The following is an 11,202-nucleotide window of genomic DNA, read 5'->3' on the forward strand; positions in this document are numbered from 1 at the left end:
TTAATTTAAATTTTAAATTATGGAGTACATTTCCTCACCTGGGAGATCTCTATACCATTTAAGTCAGAGGTTCAGTCCCTGTCCTAGTAGTAGAAGTAGTAGCAGTAGTAGTAGTAGTAGTAGTAGTAGTAGTAGTAGTAGTAGTAGTAGTAGAGTAGTAGCAGCTGTCCCAACCTCATTACAAATAAGGATCTTTTCACTTTGAACTTGTCTCCCTAGCAAGGTGCTTGACCCTGATAACAACAATTATTATTACTATTGATGTTGTTGTTTTACTGTTATCTTGAGCTCAAAAGGGATTTTTTAAATTAATAAAACGAATTGTCATTGTCTTGACAGTGTCTCCCCTATTCTGTACTTGAGAAGCTGATGCAGAAAAAGTTCATGTTCCACACCTCTCCTACGAAAACTCTCAGTTTGGGAAATCAGTTGGCATTTCAGCTGGGACTCGGGAGGGATTTGTAGATTCACACCAGCCAGGGACCCTCCATGTGAATATGAAAGACCATCAAAGCCTCTGAGCTGGAAAGAGACATAATCATGTGGTCTTTAGCGCCACCTGCTAGCCGGCAGGAGGAAGGTCAAGCCAAGACCAGATTGACTTTGAGGGTGCAGGGAACAACAGCTGGGCTTGGGGGAAAGTGGCTGCACTGACAGAGTCCAGGCCTTGGCCTTTGCAAGTATACAGGCTTTAACTTGTCCGCCACATAATAAATATCAACTAATGAGAAGTGGCTCCTGAACACCATTTCTGAAACTATAACAGCCTCCTCGAAGTAAAAGGAAAATATTCTCCTTGCAACTGCCCAAAAAGTGATTGCAAAAAAAAAGAAACTCCAGGGGCAGCTAGGTGGCACAGTAGATAGAGCACTGGCCCTGCAGCCAGGAGGACCTGAGTTCAAATCTGGCCTCAGACACACAACACTCACTAGCTGTGTGACCCTGGGCAAGTCACTTAACCCCACTGCCTAGCTTAAAAAAAAAAAAAAGAAAAGAAAAGAAACTCCTGCTCAGGCCTGGGTGGGATTAAAGGGTTTTTCTTTTCTAGTCTAGTAGAGTAGAAAGTATATTGAATCTGGAATCAGATGATCTGCCTTCAGATCCAAGAGAGGACCCTGAGCATAATCTAATCCCACTACAAGCCTCATTTTCTTCCCCTGTAAAATGAGGGAATTGAATGGGGATAACCTTGGAGGTCTTTCTGACCATGGTCAAGTTCTTTGACTTAGTTTCTCTATTTGCAAAATCAAGGGCCTGACCCAGAATGAAATACAAATCCCTGTGTTTGGCTGCCCCCAACCTACTCCATCTGGTTGGATACTACTCACCAGCCATTCAGACAAATTGCCCTTTCTCTCTGTTCCTAACCTCACTGACCACACTCTCATCTACTATCTCTGTGCTATTTCCCCTGCCAGGATTGCATTATCTCCTTACCCTCCTCCTGATAAGAGCTCCCTTCCCTTCAGACACAAGGCAGACATCATCTTCTGAATGAAGCCCTTCCTCCTCCCAGCCAGTGCCCTCCCACAGAACCTTGGACCTAACTACACCACGTGTCTATGCGTGTGTCTGTGTCTGGATCTACTCATTTTACATTTATGCTGTTCGTGGTTTTCAGCTAGGTGGCACCATAGTGCACAGAGTGCTGGACCTGGTGTCTGGAAGACATCAGATACTCACAAGCTGTGCAAACCCTGGGCATGTCACTTAACCCTGTTTACCTCAGTTTCATCATCTGTAAAATGAGCTGGTGAAGGAAATGACAAACCACTCCAATATCTTTGCCAAGAAAACCCCAAACGGGGTCAGGGTCAACCCAAACAATTCAACAACAGCATGTTTTCATATGAACTCATGTCCCCATCAGAATGCAAGCTCATTGCAAATAGGGATCATTTCCCTCTGGACTTGTCTCCTTAACACCTAGCGAGGCACTTGGCCCTTGCAGCTCAAGTCAGGGAAGAGCAGGGAAAGGATTATAGGATTAAGAGTTGGAAGAGATGTTAGAGGTCACCTGCTCCAACCCCACCATTGGACAGTGAAGAGAGTGAAGCCTAGAGAGATCACCCAAGATACACCAGAGTGAAAGGGGGCATAAACACCTTAGCCACCTCCTGGCAGAGAGGTGACGCACTAGGGCTGCAGAATCAGACATATGTTCTCAGTTATGGCCAATGTTTGGATTTGTTTTGCTTAACTATTAATATTTGTTAAAAGAGAGCTTAAGATGTGGGGGGAGTAGATTGTTTGTTTTAAATTTGGGGGAAGGGATTTGAAAGAGGGTTAGTGATTGTGATGCCAAAAAAAAAAAAAGACAATCATTGAAGTATTCTTTTAAAATGGCACAGAGAAGAAAAGGAAGTTCAAAGGCAGACACTAACCAGCAGGATAGCTTTGAAACTAATGCATTCAGTTTCCTAAATCAGTTTCCTATGGGAGAGGGAGTTCCTCAAATGAAGTCACAAAGCCTCCAGTGTAATCACAAGGCATTTTTGAATAAATTAATCAACTTATAAGAGTTAAGGGGTAGGGAACCTTCGGCCTTGAGGCCCCTAGGTCCTCAAGTATGGCTTGAGGACTTCGACTGAATCAGTCAAATTTGATCAAAGCAATTTGATATAGGCTATACACGTGCAGTTTGCAAAACATATTTTCATATTAGTCATCTTATAAAAGAAAACACAAACCAAATTCAAAAAAAACCAAGAAAAATAAAAGTTTTTAAAAAGTATGCTTTGATCTGCATTCAGCTTTCATCAGTTCTTTCTCTGGAAGTAGATAGCATTTTTCATCACTAAGTCCCTTGGAACCATCTTGGATCATTGCATTGCTAAGAAGGGTTAAGTCATTCACAGTCGATCATCACGCAATATTGCTGCTACTGCGTACGTTTTCTTGGCTCTGCTCATCTCACTTTGATTCAGTTCACATAAATCTTTTGAGGTTTTTCTGAGGGCATCCTGCTCATCATTTCTTACAGCACAATAGTATTCCATTGCAACCATATAGCACAATTTGTTCAGTCATTCCCCAATTAATGGGCATCCCCTCAATTTCCAGTTCTTTGCCACCACAAAAAGAGCTGCTATAAATATTTTTGTACATATATGTCCTTTTCCTTTTTGTTTTTTCTTTGGGACACAGACCTAGTAATGGTATTACTGGGTCAAAAGTATGCATGGTTTTATTAGCCTTTTGGGAATAGTTCCAAATTGCTCTCTAGAAGGGTTGAACCAGTTCACAACTCCACCAATAATGCATATGTCTAGGTTTTCCCACATCAACACCAACACAACATTTTCCTTTTCTGTCATATTAGCCAATCTGGTAAGTTTGAGATGGTACCTCAGAATTTTTTTAATCTGCATTTCTCTAGTCAGTAGCAATGTAGAGCATTTTTCTTGTGACTATCAATAGCTTTGCTTACTTCCTCTGAAAATTACCTATTCATATTCTTTGACTATTTGTCAACTGGAGAATGACTTGTATTCTTATAAATTTGACTTGGTTCTCCATATATTTGAGACCTTTATCAGAGAAACTATAAATAAGGCCTTTATCAGAGAAACTTGTTGTCAACATATTTTTTCCCACTTGTCCCACTCTCTCTCCTTTCACCCTATCCATCCTCAAAAATGCTTTGTTTCTGACTACTGCCTCACCCCAATCTGCCCTCCTTTCTATCATCCCCCCTTCCTTGTCTTGTCCCCATCCCCTCCTACTTTCTTATACTGTAAGATGGATTTCTATACCCAGCTGAACGTGTTATTCCCTCTGAGCCAATTCCGATGAGAGTAAGGTTCAAGCACCACGCCCACCTCCCCTATCTTGCTTTCCACTGTAAAAGCTTTTTCATGTCTCTTTTATGTGAGATAATTTACCCAATTCACCTCTCCTTTTCCCCTTCTCCCAATGCATTCCTTTTTCACTTCTTAATTTTATTTTTTTAGATATCATCCCATCATGGTCAACCCACACCTGTGCCCACTTGTCTACATATACTTCTTCTTAACTGCCTTAATAATGATAAAGTTTTTGGGAGTTGCAAATATTTTCCCATTTAGGAATGTCAACAGTTTAATGTTATTGAAGCCCTTATGATTTCTCTTTCCTGTTTACTTTTTTAATACTTTTCTTGAGTCTTGCATTTGAAAGTCAAATTTTCTTTTCAGTTCCAGCCTTTTCATCAGGAATGTCTGAAGTCCTTTATTTCATTGAATATCCATTTTTCCCTCTTAAGAGTTATACTTGGCTTTGCTGGGTACGTAATTCTCAGTTGTAATCCCAGCTCTTTTGCCCTCCAGAATATCACATTCCAAAACCTCCAATCCTTTAATATAAAAGCTGCTAAAATTTGGCTGTAATATTCCTGGGAGTCTTCATTTGGGGTTTGTTTCAGGAGGTGATCAGTGGATTCTTTCCATTTCTATTTTACCCTCTGGTTCTAGGATATCAGCGCAATTTTCCTCAATAATTATTTGAAAGATGATGTCTAAGGTTTTTTTTTAATTGTGTTTTAATCAGGTTTTCAGGGAGTCCAATAATTCTTAAATTCTCTCTCCAAGACCTATTTTCCAAGTCAGTTGCTTTTCCAATGAGATATTTCACATTTTCTTCTATTTTTTCATTCTTCGATTTTGTTCTGTTTCTACATGTCTTATAAAGTCATCAGCTTCCACTTGCCCAATTCTAATTTTTACAAAATTATTTATTCTAGCGAGTTCTTTTCCTTTTGGCCAATTCTGTCTTTTAAGGAGTTCTTCTCCAGTTCAGGGGAGTCGGTAAGTTTTCAGTTCTTCCAAGTTGGTGTGATGTAAGGAGAGGCGGGTTTACTACTCTCCTGCCCTGCTGTCAAGCACAGGCGCTCTCTCCTGCCCTGCACTGTGACTATGGCGCTGGCTCTGAAAGCTCTGGTGTTTTAGTGCTCCTCCTCACCCGGGGTCTGTGACTCAGGGCTTCAACCAGGATCTAGTAGGTGTCTGAGGCCACATCTGAATTCAGGAAGAGGAGTCTTTCCGACTCCAGGCCCAGCACCCTGCCCACTTCACCAGCTAGGTGCCCACCTTCTAACATATATCAATATGAAAAGATACATACAACACAATAAAAGGTGTCACGGGGAGGGGACTTCAGAAGGGCTTCATGTAGAAGGTGGCACATAAGCCAAGTTTGAGAAGAAGCTAAAGAGTCTAAGAGGCGGAGAGGAGGCCTTCTCATACTGATGGAATCCTAATAAAGCTGCCCTCAGCCCCAGTATTCTAACTTCCTTATGGGCCACACTGAACAGCATGTCCACTGCCCTTTGCTAGCCACTGCCCCCAGATCCAATTCACATATTTGAATGGGTGTGTTCTTGTACTTAACCACAATAAATCTCTCTAACAGGCTTGGAGTCAGCCTGTCTTTGAAAGTCTTTGACACAACCCACCCCATCACAACCTGACCTTCATCAATACCACTCTCAATAAAAACCTATTAACTAATTAACCTCAGCAGCAGAAACCCAAAAATCAGGTCACTGGCTTCACAGAAACTCCACCCAGCCCAGCCCAGACCAGCCCAGCCCACCCCACCCCTCACCCCCATCTCCCTAAGTTTTCCTTAATAAACAGCAACAAGACAGTGCTAACAAATCTCCAAACTTTTACTGGGTGATTTCTTTTAAAAAATGTGAAAAGAGGCAGGCACCAGGAAGCCACAAACCCAAGCTGGCTCAGAAGCAGCCAATTAAAGGGGGTGGGGAATGACAAAAGCAGCATTCTGGTTTTTCAACTTTTATTTAAGAAAAAAAAATCTCCCACCAGGATCCTCCTTCTCCTCTAATGCCACAGTGCCCACCTTTGTTTCAGGCAAGATTGTGCCAACAAAACCCAAAAGAAAACGGGAGACGAAGGGTTTCTCTCCCTTCTTAAACACAACAGTCTATGAAAATGCAGCAGCTTCCAGGATCCATCCCAAAACCGTTCCCAATGTGATGTCCCACATCACACAAGTGGGAATGAGGGAATGCAACGAATGGAAGAAGGCCAAGGGGAGGACCCCCCCACCCCAGCCCAGCCCAGAAGGCAGGAAAGCATCCCAAAGTTTCAGTCTTCAGCATCATCAAACTGCCCCGTCTCAAAGACCATTTTGGAATAGTGGGGAGTCAGGGGGGCAGGGTGGTGCCAGCTCGGGTCATAGATCATGTCTCCTTGCTGGGCCCGAGGTGCCCAGAGACAGAATTCTTGAATGCTGGCACAGTGGATGTCTTCAGCACCTGAAAGAAGTTTCAAAAAATAAAAGAGAAAAGCCCTGTGATTATGGGCAGCTAAAGTGGGGGGGGGGTTGTCACAGACCTACACTCACGCATGGGAAGTGCTGGGCAATCAAACCCTAGGTTTCAGTTCTTCCAGGGCCCAAGGGAGCACCACACCTACCGTACGGATTCCCTTGGTCAGCAATTAGCTCGTTGTCCCAGTCTTCCTTAACAGGAAGCTCAGCCTTCTGCTCTGCAGGGACGCTGTTCTCCATCCCATCTTCCAGCTCCCAGTTCAAGTCTTCCTCAGAGTCCTCACAATCCTGCATCTCATCTTCTTCAGGATGGTCACTCTCCCCTTGGGTGGGCACATTCTGTGCCCCACAGGCTGCAGAGCCAACAAAGAGAGGAGGAAAAGTTCTATAAATGTTTGGAAAACACATGAGTGGCCATCAGGCTGTTCTGAGTTCTTCAAATAAAAGCAAAACCCCAACGGAAAGATCAGAAAATTCCCAATTAACAGCAATGATAGAGGAAAGCAATAATCTGGATAATACAAAATTTATTTATAACCGGCTTTGGAAAACAGTCTGATTTTTTTTCCACAAAAAAAATGATTAAGTGTACACATCTTTGTAAGTCACCTACCAATACTAGTTTCCCACCTATAAAAAAGGGGGCTGGACAAAATCAGCAGTTCCCCACCCATGTTACAGGCCTGAGGGGGGCAAGGTGACTTGTGAATGCCCCTCAAAGCAAAATCCAAATCCCTAGCATGAGTCACTATTAAATAGGTAAATATGCTTCTGTAGACTAAACAATGTCTCAGACCTTTAAATATTACTAGTTTTTCAAATCTACACAGACGCTGTTTTAGCACCAATTTGTTTAAAAGTATTACTGAATTAACAGCAGACGTTTTGTCCTCCAGTTCTCCCAAAGGATCCAAGGAGCACATCCATTATCACCTAGGCTTCTACTACATTTTTTTGATATCACACTTAAATAAATTGGATACCATGGGATAAGATGATTTCTACGCTCCTTAGGGCTAAATCTTAAGATTCTAAATATACACATATGGATACACAGATACACATATACGAAAGGACCTGCGAATCTGAGTGGTCTCACCTCATTACTTTGCTACCCCTTCCCCCCCCAACCAGCATGGGGCACAGAGCACATCAGGACACAGCCTGGAAAAAGGAACCCCAGTAGGACCCAGGCCACAAGAGGCATGGGATGGGCAGACAGGAGAAACCATCAGTATTATTTGAATCAAAAAAGGCTTCGTGGAGAAAGCAGGATTTTAGGAGCCATCTAAAAGATGAAAGAAACAATCTGGGGCAGGGCAATCAAGGTCTAGGTATCTGATGCTGCTTTGGCAGACAACTCTGAGAGGAAACAATTAAAACACAAAAGAGAAAGTGTACAGTTCAGCAAAGAGGATGTGGGAAAAAGAGAAGACAAGTAGGAGATGCCAAGGCACTCATTCCAAGCAGCACAGGCTGAGGATCTCCGCTAGATGCCAAGGCAGGGGCTGGCACCTTTAATTTCAGAAGCCACTCTCAAGTAACCCATAAAGTGATGGAAGGGACCTCACTGTGGCACTTTAGCAGCTGCTAAGCAGTCCAACTCCTACCCAAAAGGAAGCTCCCCCCACAGCACACCAGATGTGGGCTCATTCCGCTGGTGCTTGGAAGCTGCCAGATGGCAGCCTGCTGCCCTTCTGGGAAGCTCATGGTTAGCCAGGGTTTCCTGGTATCAAACCTCCATCTGTCTCTTTGTAGCTTTCCACTCACTGCCCCTGGTTCTGGTCTCTAGGGCCAAGCTGAACCAGCACAGCATAGCACAGGGACGGAAGACTTCTCTCTCCATCACTTACTCAGACCTCCTGATCCTCACCATCTGCCCAGTAATGGTTACTTGCCTAGTTTTGGTTTCCATCTCATGACCCCATCCTCATCTCCTTCCTTCTTTTGATAGAAGTGGTCAGACATGGCCAAGCTGACCTGAACAAAAGAAAAATAATTGGGAACTTTGGCACCTTCTCATTATTTCTTGGCTGAATGAAAATAACCATCACTTAACAGTAACATTTTGGTAAAAGTAATTTGGGCAACCAGCATGCTTTCTTTCCACTCCACTGCCCAACAAGCCCCCCTAAATATCCTCTCCTTCCACCCTCAAAGTCTCACTGCTCTTCCAAGACATTGTCTCAAATTGAGAAGTGATCAGTGCCCACAAGACCCTAGCCATCCCTTTCCCTCTCTGGGCTTCATCTGTAAAAGGAGGGGTCAGCCCTATCTGGCCAAGGAATGATGAAAAATCTGCTCTAGAACAGTCTACTCCCTCCCACCCCCCAGTCATCCTTCCTCTACAACAGGGGCTCTCAACCTGAGGGCCGCGCACTGGTTTTTAAAACAGTTTGATCCCTGAATGTCAATAACTGGTTTTAATTCTGTGTATTTTACTTTACAAATTTCACGTGATTCTGAGAAGCCCCTCAGTTTCATCAGACTGTGGCCCAAAGGGTGCAGGGCACAGGAAAGGTAAAGAACCTTTGCTCTCCTCACCCTGGCACAAAAGTACACAAAAACTGCATGCTGACCACCATCTTGGTTTATTATCTGGGTAGTTTCTGTTTTGCTGGGGTGAAACATAGTTTCCACCCATTCCTTGATGTTTTTCTCACTAGGGCAGAACAGAATAAGCAAGCCTAGAGGACCTTAGGGTTTTTTTTTTCAGACCTTAGTTTAAGGAGCCTTTCCAAAGACCTACTAAGCCAGGCACAACGTTAAGCCTTGTGAATAGAAAGCCAAGGTTTGCTATCTGAACATTCTGCAGGTAACCAGAAAGATGACTAAGGTGTCTTGGGCTGTACATGCAGGGTCCCCCTGAGCTCAGGATCCAACCTAGGATTGAATAATTTCCTACCACCAGTGGATGCTTTTAAAGACTTTGAAAGACTGAAAACGAACTCTTGGCATCCAGGGGTGGTCTGCTGGCTTTGACAAGGGCAGACTCCCCAAAGCAGGAGTTCTTAACTCTTTTTTGTGTCCCGGATGCCTTAGGCAGCCTGGTGAAGCCTATGAACGTCTTCTCAATATCTTGCTCTTACATAAAACAGGTAGGATTACACAGCAAACCTATTATACTGAGATAAAAATTTCCCCATCCAAGTTCACAGACCCCTCAGATCTACCTACAGACCTGTAGATCACCTGCTCTAAAAGAAAATGCTCCACAAGATCAGTCCCCACTCCCGGGAGGAATCCCATAAGGAGAGAAGAGTAGGGAGCACCCCCAGGGCCAAGCTGCTTCTGCCTCCTGGCCTGGCACCCCCCCACTCATTACCAGCCTCGGGAACCCCAAGACACCTTGCCCCCTCCAGCTTAGCACAGGGCCCAGTACGAGTGGGCACTTAATAAACTCTGGGCAACCGACGACTGGCTAATTTTACGATAGTACATGCAAGACCAGCCTCCTTAGTGTCCCCTCCCCACCTCTGCAGTGGGGAACAAGCAAGTGGGGGGTGGAGGGCTATGGTAGAAGCAGAGGGTCCCGCGGGGGCGGAGGGAAGGATAAAGAGACAGAAAAGAGGAGTAGATGGGGGCAGGGGCAAGGGGCAGCAGAGGGAAAGCTGGGGGGGGGGCCTAAAGAGGGACAACAAGCAGAGTGGCCCACGGGAGGGGGGAGGATAAAGAGACAGGAGAGGAGTAGATGGGGGGGCAGAAGGGAAGGGAGGGGCAGGGCGCTGCAGAGGGAAAGTTGGGGGCGGGCCAACGAAGGACAACTCGCAGAGGGGCCTCCAGGAGGGAGGTATGAAGGGAGCAGCAGAGGGGAGGGGGCAGAGGGCCGGGCACGTGGAGGGAGCGCTGGTCTGCGGCCCTCGGCCTCCCGCCCTCCCACCCGTGGACCTCCTGCCGCAAATCGAGGGGCCACGCCTCCCTCCCCGACTCCAGACCCGAGGGGCCGCCCCCGGGAGGCCCGCGCGGAGGGGGTGCGGCGGCCCCGCGCCGCGGCCTCACTCTCGTCTCGGGTGGGCGCGGGGGGCTCCGGCCTTACCGCCGCTGGGCTGGGCGGCTCCGGCCGCGGCTCGGGTTCGGCCCGCGGCGCGTCCTCTTCTCCCCGCCCCCCGCGACCCGCGACGGCGGCTCTCCCTCTGGGGCTGCCGGCCCCTCGCTACTCCCGGCCCCTGCAGCCCGCGGTTCCATGCCCGCCAGTACCCGAAGCGCCGAGGCTGCCGCCGCCCCCACGTGACGACTTCCCCATGCTGCCGGCCGAAAGGCAACACGGAGCGCCCAATCAGCGGCGGGGGGGCGGGGTCTGTGTCACGTGGACGCCCTGGGGGCGGGGCCTGTCTGACGCGCCGGGCCATTGGTGGGAATCCCCGAGGATGTCCGGGCCCGGCGACCCCCCGAGGAGCCGAGGAAGGGCTTAGCCTTAACAGGTGATCGGCCTTGGCCTGGAGGCCCGCGTCGGGCTGAACCGGCGTTCCCCGCTGCTCTGGAGTGGAAGCTGACCTGTCGGCAAAGAGGATGGACCTGGCCCGGGCTGCTGGGGCCCTCGGGGGCCGTCCAGCCTAGAAGCTTGGAAGCCGCGCAGAGGGAGCGGAACACGGCCCAGTCCGCCGGCTGCTGCCAGGCTGGAGCACAAAGCCCGCCCCTGCGGACTCGTCCATCACCCCGTCCGGCCAAACCGACAGACTCCGGGCGCTCAACCCTCCTTTCCCGCCCCGGGGTGGAAGGCATACCCTCCTGACCCCTGCCCTCAGGCCCCCCAGTTTCCTTCAAGCTCCGCCCAATGGTCATCTAAGGGAGCTCCCCTTCTCCCCTCCCTTTACCTGGCACTGATAAACTTGGGTCCTAAGCTGTGCCCCCTAGCAGATCAGCTCCCTCGCGACAGGAAGCTTAGCTTTTGGTGGCGTATCCCCAGCACCTAGGGCAGCACCTGGCAGT

The 11,202-nt window shown here is 47.3% G+C and overlaps 1 protein-coding gene across 1 annotated transcript; it reads right to left on the reverse strand.

The window, feature by feature from the left end:
* Window positions 1-5,629: 5,629 nt before the first annotated feature.
* Window positions 5,630-11,055, reverse strand: COPRS (coordinator of PRMT5 and differentiation stimulator). Its single transcript, XM_078155451.1, has 4 exons — window positions 10,918-11,055; window positions 10,310-10,826; window positions 6,420-6,626; window positions 5,630-6,259 (listed from the first exon to the last, which is right to left on the reverse strand). The coding sequence occupies exons 1-4, from the start codon at window positions 11,053-11,055 to the stop codon at window positions 6,090-6,092; spliced, it is 1,032 nt and encodes a 343-aa protein (XP_078011577.1). The 3' UTR covers window positions 5,630-6,089.
* Between the last annotated feature and the right edge of the window lie 147 nt (window positions 11,056-11,202).

This window comes from Phascolarctos cinereus, unplaced genomic scaffold (genome assembly GCF_003287225.1).
Source record: "Phascolarctos cinereus isolate Bilbo 61053 unplaced genomic scaffold, phaCin_HiC Scaffold_5;HRSCAF=322, whole genome shotgun sequence".
Classification (NCBI taxonomy): Eukaryota; Metazoa; Chordata; class Mammalia; order Diprotodontia; family Phascolarctidae; genus Phascolarctos; species Phascolarctos cinereus.